A 22,556-nucleotide genomic window follows, 5' to 3' on the forward strand; every position below is an offset into this window, starting at 1 on the left:
CTTAAAGAAAAGGCATTGAAAATATGTGAAACGTAAGAATTAAACTTTGCATTCTACAATGGAGAACTGAGCAATAAACAAACTAATAATTCAGCAATAATGTTTTACACTAATTAACAATATATTTTTATTAAACTATTATTATATTGTTAAAAAAATTCAAGAGATAATTATATTCAAAAATTTACTTATAAGTTGTATTATTATATAATTTTTGCATCGATTCAAATTTATTTAATATGTTATTAAAATATATTAATATTACCATTAAACATATTTTCAGTTGTGTAAAAGTATAAAAAATTAACCATCAATTTATTAGTATTTTCTTTCAAGATTTATCACAAATAGTCAACATAATAAATATAGAGGGCGTATCGTTAGTATAAATTTTTTTATACCGTTAATCAATTAGAAATTATCCTAAATACAATTTTTAAAATAGTTGTTACAAAATTAAAAATCTTCTTATACCTAATAATTATAATAAGATAAAAGTGTAAAAAACTTTTATACTATTAGTATATCTAAATTAAATTCATTAGAAAAACAGTTTTACTGCAGCTTTCACATTCAAACAAATAAGGTTCATTTAGGATTCAAAGTCTTTATAAAATAAAGATTAAATTAACAAAAATAGCTATAATATTTCATTTAACATTAATCTAATCAGTTAAATATTTGTGACATTGAACTAAATCCTTTAATAACTAAAAGTAACAAGAAAATTATCTTTATTTCGATATATAATAGTTTGAGGAAAGAATCGTTTTAATGTAAATTTTAATCCTATAGATAATTTATTTAATGTCAAAATATTTAAATAATTAAATTAATATCATTTAAAATGTTAAGTAATAAATTCTAAATATGTTCTTTTGAGATATGAATTTAATCTTTATCATCTTAATCATTTTTTGTTGATGTGACATAAAATATAAATATATTCGTCTTATATTAATATATATACCATAGAGCCCCCTAAGTGCCGGTGTTACAATAATATCATTGTAAATAATTAATGATTTAGTGGATATGGAAACGTGTTTGAAAAAAAGTATTCATAGATGCCGAGCACAATTCTTGTTCATCATGATCTTATTATTATATTGATTTTTTTTTTTATAATATCCTTGAAGATATATATAGAAGTCACTTTAATATTTAATGGTTTCTAGTTATGTTAAAGGAATTTACTTTTTAATTTTTTACTGAATAATATTTATCTTATTTTATTATAAATCAAATTCTCAACACAAAAAATTACATGATTAAAAATAGAGACTAAAAAACAATAGAATTACCCTTACTAATTCATCAACTACTCCATTTACTTACCTCTTGGCAAATCCTGTAACAAAAGATGGATTATGGGCCAATACCTTCCTACACTCCTCAATTAAATACCCTACCTCAGACATATCAAGTATCAACACATGTATGTATTACAAATTTTGTCAACAATCAGCTTACAATCAATTTCAAAATTAATATCCTTAAAGCCCAACGAAGTTGCAAACTACATTGCTGAAAGTAAACCCCATGGTTCTCCCTCTTGCATGTGTTGAAGGAATTTACTTAAGAAGTAAAATTCTTGCAATGTAATTTTTTATTTTCATTAAAAAAATTGAAGACGAAATCTTATTAATCAAAGAGCAACCAGTTATCTCTTATTACTTGGGTTAATAAATTAATATTGGTCTTTGATGTTTTTTTAACACATCTTTATTTTTATGGGTAAAATTATCCTTGGAAAAGTACTAATTGAAGTATGACAACCAAATCTAGGATTAGGGTTGACTACATCATCTCATATAACCTATATTAAGCCAAATCAGAATATGATACTTAAAAGCTTAAGAGGATACTTATCAATAATTTCCAAAACATATAACCCATATTAAAACTGGCTAAGGAGATGATCTTAAAACTACTCTTTTTTTCTTCCTTTTTTTTTAACTGGGACGATATTAGACCTTCAAAGTTGCAGTTCTGCTATTAAATATAATTGTAATATTATGTACTACTAAGTATTGAGTATTCACAGTCTAGGAACATTAAAGAAGCGAAGAAATTTTGTTTGTTTGACAGTAGAAATCACACCACTCCCTCCCCCACCCAAAACCAAAAACAAACGCAACCCATTAACGTCCTGAAGTGACAGGAAATGGACAATTATTTGTGAAAAATTTAAGGATTTTTTTTCAAAACTTTGTGTGTCCTCGGCACTTTTCCCAAGTAAACTGTCTATTAACAGCTGTTGCTTCCTTACCATATCCATGTGCCTCTTTCTCGTCACGCTACTATTTGTATTATTTTCCCTCAACACAATACAACAAGTGGTCCAATATTTCACTGTAAACATATAGAAACCATTAACTAGCTACAGATATATGCTCAACATGTGCTGCCATCGTATTAAATGGGGAAAAAGAAATTCATCACAATAATATAACTCTAGTACTCAACAAGCTTGAAGACCAAGCTAGACTTTGAATTAGAATTTTAAACGTGAAAGTGAAATATATGCAATAAAAAAGAAATGTTAGTCATATACTATATCCAACCTAGAAATTGACGATATATAGTATCTGTAGTCACTGCCCACTGCCTCTTGTTTTCTGCGACTTCTCTGTGAAGGAATTATATATTATGCAATATTTAGATTAGATGAGATCATGAGACCTCTTCTCAATATGAACGCAGCTGGTCATAGAAGGACTATCATGTGTTTTATGCATAATCAAATTAGATTGATTTTTAAAATGATGAATAGATTTAATTTTTCATTCTTTTAATTAACAATACGAAAGACACGTACTTGTACACATTAAAAGGTTTTTATTCACCTAATTACTTTGACTAAGCTTCTCCAGCACACATACTTGATGCAATACACCCCAGAAACCATGACTTGTTCTACTGTAAAATGCATTTTTAAATTTTGTGCGTGTAAAAAGGGATACGTTACAGTTACCAATACAACCAAACTTTTGTGTTGTTAAGCTTTAGTACATCTTGCTGTGCTAAAAGCTTGTTTTATGCTTCCATCAATAAAATCCATTTTACTTTTCTTTTAAAAAAAATACAATCAAACTTTTTTTTTTTCATCTTGGACAAGTATTTTGATTTGTAAGAGTAAGGAGACACTTCTAACACTGTATTATGGACAAAATAACATATTGGAGCTATCAGCATAGGCTATCCAAAAGATTACTATATAGATCTAATCGCGTCACAAACAGTTTCATTCAGTCATAACTAGACATCAATGAATCTCCCTAACGAGGATTTACAATTAAGCTAGATAACAGTTACATCATAAGTACGTATTCATAAACAGGACGAGAATTAATTTTAGATCTTTAATTACTTGTATCCACTCACATCGAAAGAAAGAAATAAGTATTATTGATTTAGGTAAAGCTGAGAACAAAAGTTTCATACACAAATACTATTGAAATGATGCCCAACATGAGAAAGTTATCAGGACACAGAAGGGTAGGTTTTATTTTCCTTTTTCCATTCTGGCAAGTTTGGACAGGGGCTAAGATTTCAAACGATTGGTTAATTAATGTTGTCCAAAAGTTGTGGGGGGAAGAAGTTTCTTCTGGCAGACGCCACAAGGGCTTATAGGCCTCAACCTTTGACTAATGTGTGAAACACTTTTTGAAACTCGGAAAGCAAAAGGGCAACCGTGTCTGTTTTTTTTTCTCACATTAGTTGATCTCTTTCCACTGCTTGTCAACAAGCCAAAGTGTGAATATGTGTCGGTTCTGGACCCTTTTTATATACAAGATTACAACACTGCACACATATTTGACTTTGCTACAAAATCACTGTATCAGGAATTTAGGACCCACCAGAATTTTTTCCCCTGACTTATAGACCACTAGACTTCATCTGGCTAAAGCTTTTCAAATAAGATAGGCGGGGGGCAAAGGGCAACAGTGTTGATCACACAGTCAACGGGTCAGCACTTTGATTAAGGACTCATTGGTGGGCTGCATGTGGTGTGTGACACATTTTCTTTATCATTGATCATGATTGAACGAGGATGTATCTAATTGAAACCCTTGTTAGGTTGTTAACCTTGAGTTATATACTTGTTCAGTTAATTGATAAAGAGCAAATTCATATTTCAAAACAAAATGATTTGATTTTCGTTCTTGATGTAAGAATTTTGTTGGAGAATAATCTACACTTACGTAAGCATTTAATGAATTTTGAGATCTGTCTTGATCTTGATAAGCCTGGGACAACTCACATAAATTTTTCTAATTCAGAAAAGAAAACCTTGAGTTATATATATATACACACATTAACCTTGTCGCTGTAATTTGTTTTCTATCTTTATGATTTTCTACCGTGCTCAATTAAACTCCAACCGATGTGGGTGAGTTAAAAATGCTTTTGATCTTTTTAGATTAATAACGTGTGAATGATTGATTGAATGTGAAGATGCGATTATCATTAACGTTCTGATCTAAATTTCCATTCCAAGTTTTCTTTTCTCCTGTGGGGTCAAACACTTTATAAAACACGAGCCAGGAAATCCTGAAGGTGATTTTTAGTCCAGCACATTAATTACCATGAAACTCTGTACCATAAAGTATGTGGATATTTAAGTATGTAGTCTACCCATTCGTACCAATATAAATAGTACATATTGGCATTTATAATAAAACATGCAACCATTTTATTCTTATCAATTCAAATTTCATTAAATAAGATTATTTGTGTGTATTATTTTTACGCGATAATAATCTATTTGCATCAAGGTAGTATACATGATTTTGAAAGTCTTAGGAAGAAAAAAGCTGTATAGAAATGGACGATAATTATTTGAAAAAAGTACTCCTTTTGATTCTCTAGTGGTTTCTTTTAAGGACACAACGGAATTATTTGTACGCTCCTTGGTTAATTATGATGGAATCCTTCAAATAGTATAGCTATGATTATACATAATACCTAAAAAATTCAAACTATTCAATCATTTATGGTGCAATGATCCGGCATTGGTCCTTGTTAACCTGTCCTCTATCACTCTTAATGGACCGTCACACATTCTATGAAGTCTCCAATTATTAAATTGGATTATACGCTGCTGTAACATAAAATATAGGAGCAGTGTCCGAGGCACTTGAACAATACAATTTTCTAGCCTAACACACTGAGAACCTCTGAGAAATTCACCAACTACGTAGTCTGAGCTCAGACTCTACCCTCCAACCTTAATTAAATAAATAAAAAACAGGTTTTTGTTTTTGTCAACATTTTCATTGAATTTCATGACCTTAATGTGTTCCTCTCACCACCACCACCCTCATTTAAACACCGCCTAGGTTTGCTCTCTTCTCCCTTCTCCGCACTCCTCCGTTTCTCATTGGTTTTAATGGTCTTGAATCTGCTTTTAATTCTCTCCTCAGCCATCATTGATTCAAAACTAGTTTTTTTTTCTCTCTATTTGATAATAACAACCATGTACTTGTTTCATTAACTTTGTTCACACCCATCTTCAATTGAATAACAACCATAGCCTACCTCAAGTAGATTTCCCAAGAAAGTGCTATTTGTTTTCTCTCTAATCCCTTACATTGTTGAGTTCTTCTATTCATGTATTGTGTTCATATTCAAGATCTGAGGGAACCAATTTGCCAGCATTTTTATCTTTAACATCTGGTATGGATCTTGTAAGCAGAAGATACTTGATTTATGTGTCACAACATGGGTCACAACCACAAGCACTTTCACCAATCACAAGTCCAGGGAGTTCAATCTTTCATCCACATCAACATGCTTCGAGCACCAGTTTTCCCATCATTGCAATTGCCATAATAGGAATAATGGCCACAGCATTCTTGCTTGTGAGCTACTACATCTTTGTGATCAAGTGCTGCCTCAATTGGCATCGAATTGATGTTCTGAGACGTTTCTCTCCATCTAGAAGGCGTGAAGATCCACCACCAACATACTCACCAGCCACAGATACTCGTGGACTAGATGAGGCACTGATCCGGTTAATCCCAGTGACTCAATACAAAGCACAACAAGGGGATGATAGAGACTTTGGAGAGAGAAGATTCTGCGAATGCGCTGTTTGCTTGAATGAGTTTCAAGAAGATGAGAAGCTGAGGGTTATACCAAATTGCAGCCATGTGTTTCACATTGATTGCATAGATGTTTGGCTTCAGAGCAATGCCAATTGCCCTCTTTGTAGAACAAGCATTTCCTTGACAAGCAGATTCCACATTGATCAGCTTCTCACCCTAAGGCCTTCTTCTTCTTCTTACCCTCATGATCAAACCCCACCTAGGGAAAACCTCATTGGTGGTGATGAAGATTTTGTTGTGATTGAATTGGGTAGTGATCATGATAGAAGCCAGAATTTGCAAGAAAGAGGCAATGCTTTGGAGTTACCAACATGTCCTATTAGTCCTTCTTCACCAAGGAAGCTATTGGAACATAGAAATGTGCAGAAGAAGAAAGCAATGAAACTGCAGAAAGTGACAAGCATGGGGGATGAGTGTATTGATATTAGAGCCAAAGATGACCAGTTTTTCTCAGTGCAACCAATCAGAAGGTCTTTCTCCATGGACTCATCAGGGGATAGACGGTTCTATTTAGCAGTTCAAGAAGCTCTGAGGAATCAGAACTGGCAAGTCAATGAGGTCAACTCCATTGAAGGTTGCAGTGGAATTGGTAGTAGAGCTAAGAGGTCATTCTTTTCCTTTGGACATGGAAGTAGATCCAGGAGTTCTGTGCAACCTGTTTCTTTGGACCCCTGAAATTTCTCTTTTGTCCCTCGTCCCCCCTTTCCATTATGTTTGCAACTTGCAAGGTTCTTAGGTCTTTACCTTTTTTCTTTTTATTCTTTTGGTGAGGATGAGATAGAGATGTTACTATGTTAGATGTATGAACAGGTCATAGGATTGTATAACACACAAATATTCAAATGGATTTAATTCTTAACTTAAAACCATTATTTCTGTTTTATGTATGTTTCTGAGTGTGTATAAAAATAATGGCATGGTGTTGTGGTATGGTCTAGTTTGCTTCAAACGGCAAGGAGCTATCACGATGAGCATTATTGCTGAAATCATCACATAATAGCTTTCTAATGGAAAAAAGTTTTCCCGCTATGGATCAATTAAGTTGTGCCATGTCTTATTCTAGGTATATCAAAAAAGAAATAAGCAAATCTTCCTTTAAAGTAAAAGTAATGGTAGGAAATAAAGCAAAAGAAATGGATAACTCGACCAATTACCTAAATGGAGAATCCAAGGGTGAATAAAGTAGACAGGTGAAGGTGTCCCAGATTTTATTTTAAAAGAAGGGTGGGGGGTCCTTGTTTCATTGATAAATAGTATAGTACACAACCACCAAAATTATATTTCTGTACAAACCGTGTGTGTTGTAATGCTGGTGGATGGATAGGAAAGTTTGGTCATATTTGGTTGGTTTGGTGATGCTTTTTTGTTCCACAGTTTCATCTGTTTCCAGCTAGTAGGAATCAATCATTAATTTGCGGTTGAAATTTTTTTTATTAACTAATGAAAGAACAGCCAAATTTATTGGTAGTAGTTCATCAATCATCATTGTAGTTCTGATTTTGCCCTACCAAATATATTTGTCTGCACATAGTAATTTCTTAAGCTCGCTGAAAGGGTTAACTTTAATGTTCATATGATCTTTTTACCTTTTATTTTATATGACATTTTTTTTACTCTAAAATAAAGCATTGGAACTTTTGTCCAAAGAATCCCCTTCTATTCTTTCTCATAATAGAGTCCTCCTTCAAGGCCATGTGCACGTAAGCATGGGCAGGGGCTACAAGATCTGTTGCACACTTCAGGAACCCGTGAGATGCCACATCTTTGTCAAAAAGGTAAGGGGGAAAAACACAGCCAAAAGTTCAAAGAAAGCTAATCCCCAAAAAGAGGAAAAATGATCTTCAATGTCATGGGGCCTCATTGTCTGGTGTTTTTGAAAGCAACTCAACAATTTTTCTTTTATATATATATATAACAAAACATTTTCTTGGAATAGGACGAGACAGTGAATGCAAGATTTGTTATCATTTTTTAATGCTTCTCAATTCTATTTGCCTTTTCTTTTCTTTTGTCAGAAATTTTACTTACTTTGTAGTATATAAGAATCAGAAGATTCTACCAAAAAGAAGAATACACATAATAATAAATCTTAGAATCACCTCTTTATATACACACTTCCTAAAATTTCCTTTAATTAATTTGTGTGGTGTGAACTAAGTTCCTAAAATATCCTTTTTTCGTTATCACTGCAGGTACAAAGAAAATATAATAAAATTATTATAAAAGATAAAACTTTTTGAATTGGTTAAGTTCAAACAATTTCGCATTAGTTGATCGTACTTTATCAAGTCATATTATTCATTATGATTTAATAATAAGGTAAATTTTTATTGCATGTTTGTGTAAAAATATAACTTTAATTATATTTCTTTGATATCTGTTAATCTTTCAAAATGAACAAATAAAAGGAAAATGATGAAATATTATAATTTGTAGATGGTAATGTAAGAAAAAATTAGTAATAACTACTATAGGAATATCTATTATGATAATTTCTACACTTCAAAATTTAGTCTCATTTATAATAATACTTTGCTTTTAGAGAGAGAAAAAATGGTACTGTGGGCAAAATTAGTAATAACTACTATGTAATAAAAAAGTGTTTTTACTTTTGTATATAGTTTAAGATAATATAAAACTCTTCCATTTCCAAGATGTTTGTTTTTCCTACCTTCTCATTTTTCAAAACTTTTAAATACATTACTTCATTTTTTTATGTAATTATCTTATCATTTATATCTTAATTTTTGATGAAAAGTATTCCTTAAGTTCCATTAGCTGTATTTTTTTTATTCAATAGTGATAATTAAGAACTTCTTTTTTTTAGAGAGAGGGTGGTAGGTGGCTGCATTTTGGATCAAATTTCTTGTTTGGATTCTGAGTTTTGTGGAAAGTGTATCTTCACACGACCTGTTATTTCATAATTTCGTTATTTTTTTGTTGGTCTACCAGCTATTACATAATTTCAAATTAGTGCTTAGTTAATCAGGTCAGTGGTTGAACTTCACAGGTCTTTTTCTTTAATTTTGTCTCACTAGAGCTGGACTATATGATGACAAATTAGATGACATCCACACCCATTTTGTTGTCTTTTGTTTTTGGCGATGGATATGAAATTGATAGTCGCTTCTTGCACTCCTAAAATTGCTTCCGGCTCCTTTTCAGAATATTTTTTTTACCTTCCAGATTGACCAATTTGCAATATAAAAAAGTGCATCCAATTCAAAATGTAATTTTACATTATAAAATAGCTGATCCGAAAGCCAAAAAAATGCAAAAAGCAATCCGGAAGGTGCAAAAAGCAATAGCTTATGAACACTTATGGGGGAGGGACGATAAAAATATCAAAGACAAAGAGAGTTAAATAACTAAAAATATAATTAACCCTTAAAAAACTAATAATAAAAAAAATTATAAAATATAAAGATATAAGGTTACTTGCGAGACTTATTTAGTAAGGTTTTTAGAATTGTTGGGTTAAAGAGGTATCTAAGGTTACTTGTGGGACTTATTTAGTAAGATTTTTATAATTGTTTAGTTAAAGAGATGGATTGCTTAAATTATGAAAAGTATATATGCGTGGAGTGTAATGGTAAGACCCTTTTCTTTTTTTTTTGAGAAGGGTAAGACCCATTTAAAAAGCTCCAAAAGTGGAGGAAATAAGATGGACATGACCCAGCAACAAGCAATAAATTTTCAAATTTAAAACTCATAAAAAAATTGTCCCAAATACACACCACACCAAAATTTGCAAGAGAATTCAACTACACTGCAAATCATGATTGTTAAACTCGCACTTTTAATCGTGGAATCGTACGATTTTACGATTCCACCAAGGATCGGCGAGTTGAATCGGAAGTAAAATCGAAACCGGAGTAGGATCGTCCGATTTAGCGCGAGTTTAGGTAGACTCGCGAGTCTGTTATGAGTTGGTGGGTTCACAAAAATTATGAAACGACGTCGTTTTGAAGCTTACTCACTTACTACGTTACTCGCAACTCCGTGCTGAGCTACTCACCTCACCTTGTTCGAGTTCTGCTTTGAAAGCCCTCAGTCGCGGTCCTCGTCATAGCTGGCCCTTAGTCGCGGTCCTCGTCGTCGCTGGCTGCTGCCACGCTGGTCCTCACTCGCGCTCCAAGCTTTGCTTCACTTCACGACGCTAAGGTAATTTCTCCTCTCCTTTCATGACCTAACTCGCTGAGTTGCTGGTTAAGAACGGTTCTGTCACTCTGTCTAATTTAGCAGCCAGAGTCAATTTGATTATCAATTCTAGATTTATTTAAGATGTATGTTGGCTATTCAACAACAATCTATGCCTGTTTGCTGGGTAAAAATAGAAACAGATCTGCATTAATATATTAAGAGATTGTAACATGATTGATGCTTGACGTCTATATTTGCTTCTATCCCTTTTTTTGTTTTGTTGCTTAGATGCATTCGATTTTAATGATTTTTGTGTGATTATCTTTGTTCATAATCAAATACATATGTGAATTTTAATGGATTTGTATTCTTGTAGCAGAATTGTAGGTGATTATCTTTGAGTTATTATGTTCTGAATGAAGAGTTTTATTATTTTATTTTAAAAATTTCTCTCAATTTGTGTTCAAATGTTTGCTCACAATGCTATATTGATATCTTCATACATAATCAGTAGAGGCAAACTTATTATAATGTTAAGTAGTTGAGCAGTTGAGCTGACAAAAAAATGTTCAATAGTTGAGTTGAGAGTTTTTTTACTGAGCTGAAAAAGGGGTAACTCGATTTGATTTCTTTGCTAGTTAATGAAGTAGGGTGAGTTATTTATTTATTGTTTTATATTTGATTTTTGGTAGGTTGATTATGTTGACTACTGTCTACTGAGATTAAGAAGATTGTCAACTTTGATCCATTGTTTATTCCTTGTTTTGCTTTATGATGCTGATTTTATTGTTCCTGTGTTGTTATTCTGCACGTGTATGACATTTCTTACTTTCTGAGTGAGTAATTGAGGAGTATGCATTTTTAAACAATGAAAACTGAGATTTCAATAATCACTTTAGTGATGTTAGTTTGTTCTGCAAGACTGCAACTAATTTCTTTATATGTTCAAGAATGAATTTACTATCAAAATTCTAAAGTTCATTGACTTTATTCATTGAAATTGAGGGATTTGTATTCCTGTAGCAGAATTCTCTAATTGTAGGTGTTAGTAAATGGATTTCTATTATGAATGGTTCAGTGAGTTTGGGTTTAAAAAAGCAACAAACCAGTGATCCTGAAAATTCAATTTGTTAGTAGCCCAATTTGGATAAATTCTGCACAAGAACTTACAAGATAGTACTCATAATAGAAGCTGCATTCTATATCAGAAACATGGACTAGTTGTTAATGTGTAAGCATGTTTTTTCTGTACCACTTTAAGGTAGAAGCCTGTAAGCATGTTTTTTCTGTACCACTTCAGACAATTTAGATTTGACAAGACATCCTAATTTGTTTGTAGCCCAATTTGGATAAATTCTGCACAAGAACTTACAAGATAGTACTCATAATAGAAGCTGCATTCTATATCAGAAACATGGACTAGTTGTTAAAGTGTAAGCATGTTTTTTCTGTACCACTTTAAGTCTAATTGAAACTATGGCAATTTTGAAGTTGGAACACACTTTGGCAATTTTGAAGTCTAATTGATTTTGGCAATTTTGAACACACTTGTATTTTAATACAAGCTAGAACACACTTGTAATTTAATATATTTTTTTATTTGAGTAAACTCTTATGATTCTACAAATCTGCTTTAGGTATATACAAAGTACTCCTGTTTTATGTTAAGAAGTTTGTGAGGGTAAGGACCAATTTCTGACCCAATCTGTCAGAGTTGCATCGTTTCTACTAATGTCTTCAATATTATCACTCTTCATTGCAATCACTTTCTCCTCCGAGTAACTTTCTTTAAGCAGAACTTGGAAGATTTCACATTCAATATTGTTTGAAAGCTTTGAATCTTTGTACCCTCTGTCACATATACGGGGAAAGTAAGCTATGATAATGAAACCACTAATAGAGTATAGCAAAACCAACGTTAAATAACAGAATTACAAGTGCTTCCATACCTCCTACTCAAACGATCATACAAAATGGTGTTATCAGTTTGAAGTACAACCACACAATTAAACCATCGCTCAGGAAAGAAAACGCAGCCATGGTAGTCCACAATGTTTCCCCCCGCTTCCATAACATCCTCAAGTTCATCACAGACCTACAGATATAGTTGTAAAGCCAATAAATCAGGAAACATAAACATGATGACAAGAAATGTGTCAATGATGAGGATAATATTAAAATTATTTCATGTAACCCAACATAACATAAACCAAATCCAGGTAGCAGTTCAGCATCAAACTAAAATATCCTGATACATAATTGGAGAAGTAGGTTCGCAACATGAGATAAGAAAGGGACTTCGTTTTCTTTTGGCAAGGAAGAGCCCTAATAAATTACAACTCGATGTACATAACCAATTGTATAAACAAACAACTAAGATCATGAGGAAAATTCAGAAGAATAATTAGTTTCAATGTCTTTTATCACAGTTGAATGATTAGAAGTTCAATATTTGTATGCACTATGGTAATAAGAAGAATGAAGAAGGAAAAGGGGTAAGGACAGCTGCAAAAGCATTAGACACCAGAGTAAGAATAAATGGCAAAGATATGTTCCCGTCCCCTTCAACCCAAATAATGTGATTTGTAATCTCCAACAGGGGTATTAGAAATTGAACCAGGAACATTATAACATTAAGTAGCATGCACCTTTGATACCAATGAAAGGAACCCTGACATAATCTCCAATTCTAAGCTCAATATATCTACCACCTCAATTTTTTTTACAAGGATCATCATTGTTTAGTTACAGTACAGAATCTATTCACCTATTATCTACGCATCCTTCAAACAAAATGAACTTAAGAACTTCATCAAAATCCATATGTTGTTGCACCACAAAAGGAATTGGCTTTTCTAAATTGAGATGTGTAAAATAAGAAAGTAAAGATGTATCTACCAAGTCTTCATTAAGAAGATAACAATGAAGCCCAAGATCCCATCCATCCATCATGCAAGTTCTTTCCTTTGACTAATTCACCGACATTGATGTGGCGGAGCTGGGTGGCTTCTGCTAGAGCAGTGCACACGGTTGTCTTTCCAGTCACCAGATGTTTGCCTTCTTCCTCTTGCCATTTTCTTCTTCGACCACCATCACAGCAACAAGCAGAGTACACTTTTACTGTTTCGCAAATGGTATGATACTACAAATCTCATCATCATAAGAAACAGAAACACATTTGTGGATAACAAAAAGGGGACGGAAATGATCAAACCTGGAAAAGGGACGAGCAGTGAACAGAGATGTGCGACCGGAAGAAAGGGTTTGTGTGTTTGTGCGGTGGCTTCTCACGAATTAGGTTTTTTTTTCTTTTCTGTCTGTTAGTGTTAGTGCACGTGTTTGCGGTTTCAACTTTAAAGCATTATTATTATTTGGCGTGTCGTACAAGATAAGCCTAAGCTGTAGGATAAGATCAATTGCAGCGCCACCGACCTTTACACGTCGATTCTTTCTGAGTTTAGAACGTAGAAGAAGCCAAAGAAAATACAGATAATAGATTTGTAAGATAGAAATTAATTAATGTCTATCTTTTCTCTGTTTCTTTCTTTTAAGCTTGGAAGCACATGCACTGTTTTTCTGGTTCTGCTACACCGCTAAACACAGAGAAAGGCACAGCACGATGACGATGAAGATAATGGTAGCGATTAAGCGAGTGGTGGACTACGCCGTGAAAATCAGGGTGAAGGGCGACAAGACAGGGGTGGTGACCCATAACGTGAAAATGTCGATGAACCCCTTCTGCGAGATCGCGCTGGAAGAGGCCCTCCGCATCAGGGAGTCTGGCTTGGCCTCCGAGGTTGTCGCCGTCACCATGGGACCCTCTCAATCTGTAGACACTCTCCGAACCGGTCTTGCCATGGGAGCCGACAGAGGCATCCATGTCGAGTCAACTGCTTCTCTCTACCCTCTCTCTGTTGCCAAGATTTTGAGAAAACTCGTCGAGATTGAGAAACCCGGTCTTCTCATCCTTGGCAAACAGGTATTACTATTTCCTTTTATCTGGGGTTTATTATGTTTGTATTATGATTATTAAGTGTTTGTTTTCTTCTTTATTATTTACAGGCCATTGATGACGATTGCAATCAAACAGGCCAGATGATAGCAGGACTCCTCAACTGGCCTCAAGGCACTTTTGCTTCTAAGGTTAGTCCATTCCATTCCTTTATCACTATCTATCATGTGCTCAACTTACATATCAATTTATTCTAATTATTATCATTATTATTTCTCTTCATTCTTCTTTGCTGTTTTATCAAAGGTACATGTTTTCTTTGAATACCAAATTGATTCCTTCAAATCATTTGCATACTGTTGCCTCTGTGCATCATTGCCCCCATCCATCTTTTATTTATCCTAATAGGAATACTATTGAGGTCTTTGTGAAAAATCATTAGAGATGAGTTACACAACTTCCTTTCTTCATTTTATTGTATTTTATTAAAACAGGTATAAACACTACACCTTAAGTTTGGTATGTATATATGACAAAACATTAAATTGCATGCTTGGTTCTGTCTCCAGATTGTGGCTTTGTGCAAAAGTTCCAAACCATGGTTTGGGGATTTTCAAAGCCTAAGGGCTTGTTTGGATACAAGTTAGAAGAGCTTTTGAGAACTTCTCTAGAGGAAATATAGAGCATTTTTTCCAGTATAGAAGCTCTCTAAAGGCCTCCAACTTGTTAGATTAAAATAAAGAAAACAGTCAGGGAACTCCTCTTATGGTTATGGATATACGTATCAATGTATGTGTAGTAATAGTAATGGCTCAGCAACTCAGGTATCATCGATGGTTTTCTGGAATTTTGCTCTTTTGAAGGACTGGAGTCTTCTACTGATTCTGAAATATGTTTCTTGTTACTCTTCAATATTGTTAAGGGAACTTATCCTTAATTCCTTGTTATATCAAACCTTGTTCCATCATTTCAATTTTCACATCCATTTTTCTTTCAAAAGTAGTTTATAGTTTGGTCATTGTTGCATCTTGTGTCCAACTGTTTCTTAACAAAATTATTGACCAAGTTGATGAACTAGGCCACTTCTTTAGGAAAGAATTATCTTTATTTGTCACTTAGTTGTCTTGGAAGGATACAGGGTCATCTGCTAGGTTTCAATTAGAGTAATCAAGCTTTCATGTGGTAGAATTTCTTAATGACTTATTAAGTAGGCATATGCAGCAGATATCCAAGAAAAACTGCAGTTCAGTCTTATAGTTTTTGAATAATAATTTTAGTCTAAAATATCAAATTATTTTATAACTAACTGCTGCTTTCCAGTAGGTGGTCCTTGACAAAGAGAAACAGGTTGCCACAGTTGACAGAGAGGTTGACGATGGTATTGAAACCGTGTGTCTAAACTTACCAGCAGTAATAACGTAAGTTTGATTCTTTTAAGTCTGCTGCATCAACCCTATCTATATTCTTAAGAAGCTTTGCCCTTTTGCACTTTCTCTCTTTGGTATATATGTATCACACCGCATGGTGGTGGCCTAAGATGGATTTAATTTCCTTTTCTCTGTTTTTATTTTCCACTTTCTTTTCATTTCATTCATAACTTAAGTTCAAATTAACTCATTGGATCGTGAAGCAACCTATAATACTGTCTAAACCACTCAGTCAGAAAAGCTTTCTCTTTGAATGATATTGCCAGTTTGTTTTGCTTGGTGTGATTATAAAAACAAAGGAAAACATCATGTTAAATGTATAATGAAGTACTGGATTGTAGTTTTCATTTTATTTTTACATCGTTTTGTGTGAGGACATTTAAAATCAAAAGTGTGGTAGAATCTGTTTTTTAATGCTATGTTTTTGGTTTAATAGTTACTTGAGATTGAAGGAAATAATATTTTCATGACTGCTAGTGAGTGTAAGCTTGAGTGAAAATGCATTCAGCCATAAGAGATTTTATATGCATGATGGTTACAAACCTATTAAATACAAAACAAAACTTACAACAGAAAAATGATTAATTCTAACTCTACTTCCTAAGTTACTATGTATCTAGATTCTAGGCTACTGCAGTAAGTAGAACCATTATTATCATGTAATTTCCCACACAGTTATTTGTTTTTCTACTTTCTGCAAAATTATCGTTGAAGCATAAAAAACTGTACCCTTTGCCAAATTTCTGAATGCAAACATGAATTGTTTCTTGTTTAACACTGTAATCTTCAAATTGTGACTCTTTTATTACTATTCTTAAAATTTCTCTGGGATGCGCATCTTTATGATTGAACTATATCAAGTGTCTTGATTGCATATAAGATTATCTTTTGTGAATTTTCTTGATTAAAACAATGCTTTGGAACTGATGTGATCACAAAATGTAACCACGTGATCTATAAACCTCAGTCAAAGTGCTTCAAATGAGCAGTGACATAAGATATATAATATTTGGTTGCTCTAACTTTTGGATGACTTGGACATTTCTTGGTAATAGTAATTGGTGATTTAACAAGTGTGTTTTTCTCCATTCTTTTAAAACCCTTTCTGATATGTGAATTTTGAGCTTTTTCTTCTTTCAGCACCGATCTGAGACTGAACCAACCAAGGTATGCTACTCTTCCCAACATAATGAAAGCAAAGTCGAAACCCATAAAAAAATTCACTCCGGAGGAGTTGAATGTAGAAATCAAATCTGATTTGGAGATAGTTCAAGTCACAGAACCTCCCAAGAGAAAAGCAGGGGTTATTCTTTCTTCTGTGGATGAGCTGATTGACAAACTAAAACATGAAGCTAATGTCATCTAATTATTCTCTTCTGTGAATAATATTGTACCAACATTCTGATTTTGATCAAATGACTCAATGAATTAAATAATGTTCCTTTTTAATTTCTTGTATTTATCGTAGATCCTACGTCTAAATCCAATCCTGACAGTCGTCTGGTGAATGGGAACCACTGTTTTGTGGAGATAGTGCCATTTTTATTTTAGAGATGCTTTTTTTTTTTTTTTTCTTTTTAAAGTTTTGAATAATTGATATCCAAATATCATACTAGTCATTAGATGTATCACTAATTTGAGTTAAGTTGGGTAGGACTATTTCAGGTAACAAGTGCATTTTCACGGACTAAAACTGGAGACATATATCATCAGTTAATTTATACGCATAATGATTGTAGAATATGACATTAGTAAAGAGGAAATGGATAATTTTAATGGTTTTACCATTGATTTTGGTCGCTTTTGAGCTATGATAAGATGATATAAATAGAGTAAAATATTAAAATTGGTAGTTTTTTTTTTACAAAAATTATAATGCATTTTAAAAAATAAGTGTAATCTAAATATATTTAGAGAAAAAGAGTGGAAGTTATTAACATTATTGAGGTCTCTTTGTGATATTTCACGCAATTTGATTTTGGAATTTAAACGTTGACAATTAATCTTAAAAATAATTTGACCGTTTTCATAAACATTTCGTATGAGTATATATGCTGTGTAAATTTAATCACAAACTGTTATGTATTTAAGTTTAGCACTAACAATGTATATAAATTAAACTCATTGTTTCACTCTTAAAAAAATTTCAGCATGTTTGTTTGAGATATTCCACACGCTACTCCATGCTTGAAAGAATGAAGAGCAAAATCAACATTACACTATGACTATGGCGCTGGATAATTTTTTATCCGAACATTGCTGTGAACACTATGGGAATGAATTCTCTTAATTTGAAGTTTGATTAAAACATTACACTGCTTACAATATTCTGGTTTATTTACTTTAGCAAGTAACTTGTGTTAGAATAGGCTAGAAGTATTCTTTGATGGCAAAATTTCCCTGTTAGTCACATGGTTCTTATTATAATTTGTTGTGGTAATTCCTTTGCAATTAAAAAGAAAAGATCTGTGATAACAAGTATAATTGTGCAAAAAACAGATTAAGAAAATTTTATGGTTAGCTTGATGACAACAAGTCTTTAGCGAAGGCTTGTTTTCGTACAAAAATATTTGGACAAAACATGACTATTGATTGACTAGAAAGTTTCATGATTTCTATTGTTTTATTCTCTTCCCACTTGAACGGGCACTTCTTACTTTCCAGCTAAAGTTGTTGACTTGCATTCTGGGTCTTCATTTCTGCACTTCGAAACCTTTTGCTCACTTTTGCCCCACAGTAGCAAGTAAAGTCCAATGATGACTGCAAATGCTCCTATGATGCTGAAGAAGATTTCATGAGAAACAAATTTCAGAACTATAATCCTCATTCCAAAGAAAGTTATGCCGAATGTGCATGATTTTACTCAATTTAGGGTGGAGTAGAAGAATAAATAAATAATGTCACATGCTGTAATTCATGGATAAAGGCATAAAGCCATAAAGCTATAACTACTTGTTCTACTTTCTTTTTTTTTTATTTGTTTTGGAAAGTACAATGACAGTTTCCAAAGTGAAAATGGTCCATTTACTACATGTTCTAAATTTTAAGATAATGTTTGTATTTGGGACTTTGGAGACATAAAAAGGATTTGTATTAATGCAAAATTACAGATAGAGCAGTCTAACAGACATGTAGAAATATCGTTCTTGTAGATTTATCTGCAATTCATTGCTTTGTAATGTTGAAAAATAAAAATTGTGAGGCATGGATTATTACCTGCCAAAATAAAGTTTCTCACCAAGGACGAAGTACGCTACAATATTCACTAATACCGTACAAAGAGGGTAAAACATTGTCACAAAAACTGGCCATTTTTTCTCATTGCACCATAGTATAACGTAGATTATCAAACCAGCTACGACAATTCCCTGCCATCAATGATTGATATCGTTAGAACTCTAGATTTCGTTCTTCTGCTTTTGGTGCAAAAACTTTGTACTCTTTATGAGGTGATTAGTTATACTTAACACCATATATTGTGGACCACAAGTCAATATTGAACCCTATAGTCCATGCTGAAGGGTTGCGTTCAACTATAACAGTTAAAACAGCTGATTGGGCTGCTCCAAGGAAGCACATCCACGTGGTGAGTGATAGTGGGGCAGGGTATCTTTTCAAAGTGGCTGCCTGCATTTCCACAATCACAAGATATCAGAATTGGTAATTTCCTTTCCATTATAAGATGGAGTTATAGCTGATCTCGCATAGTGGGATAAGGTTTTTGTTGTTGTATTAGGAAATATGGAATCAGTTAGTGGTTTATTAGAACTCTTTTTTTTACACACACACACACACACATATATATATATATATATATATATATATATATATATATATATATATATATATATATATATATATATATATATATATATATATATATATATATATATATATTGTATTGAAGCCAGCTCTTTCTTGATGTATTGATGTATGATGTATAAAATGTGCACGTAAAACTTATAAATAGTTATGACTGAGTTAAGGGGAAAACCTGCATAATGTACCATATAGACCATGTAACACAGCTTAAAACTGTAAGAAGTGAGCCTTTCAAGCTCTCATTGATAGCAGCACTTTTTCTTGGAATATGGATTAGAGGAGGCCATAAATTTCTCATAACGAGTCCTTTGTATAGCGTCATGATCAAAGCACCAGCTAGGGAGATCGGTCCCTAAAACTTTTGCTATCCCTCAAGGATTTTGAAGATCAAGAACCTCAAACCTGCATTTAATTCAACTCTTAGGGATCAAATATAAAATGTAAATATTATGATGGCTTCTGTCTTAAAAACTCCAAAATCATGTAGATAAAGAATTAAGCGAACCTGAGAGCCACTGCAAGAATGAAGGTAAGGGTAGGTATGGTGTTGAGCATTGCAACAAGGAAGGTAGGATTTGTGTATTTCAGGCTTGCAAAGTGAATATTAAGAGTCAAACTACTCCTGAATTTTTTAAAATTAGACAAATCAAGTTTTCATACTTGAGTTCTCGTATGGTGTGGAAACATGCATATTTATTTGCACTTACCCTAGCAAAGAAAGCACAAAAATTTGTACAAAAAGAGAAAATGTCAAGTGTGGTCTAGCTTTTCTGCAAGAAAACATGAATTGTCAGCTACATGACAAAGTTTTAGGATTATAACAAATTCAATTGTTGAAACAAACAAATTGAAATTGATCAGATTATCAGAAATGTAAATGCTAGATATTAAAATGCTACCAGATTGATAACACAAAGAAAAGTCATGCAAATGCAGACCATCTCTTGAAGAGAAAAGTATATGTACCTCTCTAGAAAGTATGCAAAAGGGAGCATCACAACCACAGCTACTATCTGCCGATAAGTTACATACACAAGGGCTCATCCCGTGATTGAAGGAGGCTTTAGTGATCAGATATAAGATGCTTAAGCCAACCTGGACTAAGACCATGAGCAGGTATGGCTTGAAATCTCTGTATATAGTCACAAAAGAACATCTTTTCTGTTCCATAATAAGTTTAGTGATTCTCTTGTTTCCTGTGCTTATTCACAAGCTCTCAATTAAGATGCTCAACACAAACTAATGTAATATATAACTACAAGTTAAGGAAAATTCCCACAAAATGTATTCAAAATCCTGACCAAAATGCATTATCATTTTCGATAAATGCTGGTTGAAGATTTTACTTAACCAAAACCATAAGTAAATATTTTCTTTAGTAATTTATATGTTGTGTCCTGACATAGAGTAACATCACACGTGGAGCCAAAATTGAATAACTTAATTTAATCATCTTTGTCCTTTAATGGTAGGGAAAAATTGATTTGAAAACTTCTTATCTTTTATCTTTGGTTAATTTCGGAAAGGCATCAAGATAATCCCTGAATCAAAAATTAGTTCAAATTTTCTTGATTGATAACCGTTTTCTATTTTCAATGAATTAATGCATCTGATATAATAAGATAAGAAGTGATTATTCATTGATTTGGAAACTTCTTACTTTTGGTCTTTGATTAATCTCGAAAAGGCATTAAGATAATCCCTGAACTAAAAATTTGTTCAAATTATTTTTACTATGAAGTCATGTCTCTTGTCACTCTTGTGCAGTTAGTCGTCTAATTTTATAATGTATCCGAGGCAATTGGGTCTTAATTATATAGTTATAATAAGAAAGGGATAAAAAATGAAGCTTCTTTCTTGACGTACAGCTAGTTCATGTAGTTCGTGTTCGATCTCATGTTATCGTTTGGCAGCTATATAATTAAGTTCCAATTATTTTAAACAATGAAGCTTATTCTAAATTTTATATTAAAATTAAAAATGTTAAAATTAAGTTTTAAGTTTTAACATTCTATAAGTATGGCAGCTAGATAGACTATAGTGCATGTAAACCACTTAACCTTCACCACCGATGAAATTATATGCACACCCGATATACCTCCCAAGATCATGAGCTCAGGCATCCTCCTGCATAGTTTACTCATATATTGCTGTTCATTTTATGATCTTACATCCACCGTTTTAGTATGAAATTTGTTTTTCTCCAAATCATTGATATGCAAAAATATTGCCACTAGTCACTACTGCTTACAATTTTCCGGTTTATTTACTTTAGCTTGTAATGTTGGTTAATTTTGAAAATCGAGATAATCCTGGATAAATCTGAAGTCGTGTATAAACACTTTCAGATTGAATCAAATTTCGGGGTTCAACCAAAATTGTTCAATCGGATAAAATCAGAAGATTATAATTCACGAGTTTTGTTTTGGTCTTGTGAGTTTTTCACATGTTATGCTTTCTGAACCAGGATGATTATTTATAATCAAAGAACAGGTGGTTATTGGCGGTTGATGGAAGTTATTTATTTTTAAAAATTGTCGTTGATGGAAGTTTTAGTAACTTCCATGTAACTTCCAACCGTTGATGGAAGTTTTAGTAACTTCCATGTAACTTCCAACCTTTGCCTAAACCGAACATCTCGTTATTACATTAAAACAAGCGTGCACTCTTATTTTAACATAATAAAGAGATCAATTACACTAAAATGTCCAACAAACCTCCCCCAGTTTAGTGTAATTACCGATCAAATCACCAAAGTCATAACATACCACAAACTACTGCATAGATGAAATATCGTGACGATTGAATTTCATCTTAGCAAATTACACATTTCAAATATTCGAATATCAGGGTGTCACTAAGGATTGAACCCTTTCTATTCATAATGAATACATGAAGATAATCTGCACAATAGTTTATAACATTACTCTTGCTCGACACTAGTTTTACTAGCCTGTGTCCCTATCCTTCATAAGCATATCAAAGCCAAGTCCCAGCTTCTTGAAGCGGCTAAACTTCATGCTTATATAGGTAGTCCTTTTCTTTCTTGCACCTGTAAATGCAATTTTTCAAAAGAACCATTGAGAAGTTATACGTCAA

At 32.9% G+C, this 22,556-nt stretch overlaps 2 protein-coding genes and 2 pseudogenes across 3 annotated transcripts; 2 read left to right on the forward strand and 2 right to left on the reverse strand.

The window, feature by feature from the left end:
- The first annotated feature begins 5,174 nt into the window (after positions 1-5,174).
- Positions 5,175-6,996, forward strand: LOC114370221 (RING-H2 finger protein ATL16-like). Its single transcript, XM_028327516.1, has one exon. The coding sequence runs from the start codon at positions 5,685-5,687 to the stop codon at positions 6,786-6,788; it is 1,104 nt and encodes a 367-aa protein (XP_028183317.1). The 5' UTR covers positions 5,175-5,684; the 3' UTR covers positions 6,789-6,996.
- A 3,179-nt stretch (positions 6,997-10,175) lies between these two features.
- LOC114371196 (electron transfer flavoprotein subunit beta, mitochondrial-like) lies at positions 10,176-17,164 on the forward strand. 2 transcript variants are annotated; one of them, XM_028328636.1, is made up of 5 exons: positions 10,176-10,277; positions 13,809-14,235; positions 14,319-14,399; positions 15,532-15,626; positions 16,776-17,164. In XM_028328636.1, exons 2-5 carry the CDS (start codon positions 13,876-13,878, stop codon positions 16,999-17,001), a joined length of 762 nt encoding a protein of 253 aa, XP_028184437.1. In that variant the 5' UTR covers positions 10,176-10,277; positions 13,809-13,875; the 3' UTR covers positions 17,002-17,164. The 2 variants fall into 2 exon arrangements, with proteins under 2 accessions (XP_028184437.1, XP_028184436.1); XM_028328635.1 differs by lacking the exon at positions 10,176-10,277 and having other exon boundaries at positions 13,655-14,235.
- Positions 11,482-13,398, reverse strand: LOC114371197 (annotated as a pseudogene).
- An 885-nt stretch (positions 17,165-18,049) lies between the features above and the next one.
- Positions 18,050-20,822, reverse strand: LOC114370968 (annotated as a pseudogene).
- Between the last annotated feature and the right edge of the window lie 1,734 nt (positions 20,823-22,556).

The sequence above is a fragment of the Glycine soja genome, chromosome 10 (genome assembly GCF_004193775.1).
Source record: "Glycine soja cultivar W05 chromosome 10, ASM419377v2, whole genome shotgun sequence".
In the NCBI taxonomy this organism is placed as follows: domain Eukaryota; kingdom Viridiplantae; phylum Streptophyta; class Magnoliopsida; order Fabales; family Fabaceae; genus Glycine; species Glycine soja.

Coding starts and splice junctions, on each gene's coding strand:
- LOC114371196 (XM_028328636.1), top strand. CDS start 13,876: ATGACGATGAAGATAATGGTAGCGATTAAGCGAGTGGTGGACTACGCC. Junction 14,236..14,318: donor TTCTCATCCTTGGCAAACAG/GTATTACTATTT, acceptor TATTATTTACAG/GCCATTGATGACGATTGCAA. Junction 14,400..15,531: donor AAGGCACTTTTGCTTCTAAG/GTTAGTCCATTC, acceptor GCTTTCCAGTAG/GTGGTCCTTGACAAAGAGAA.
- LOC114370221 (XM_028327516.1), top strand. CDS start 5,685: ATGGATCTTGTAAGCAGAAGATACTTGATTTATGTGTCACAACATGGG.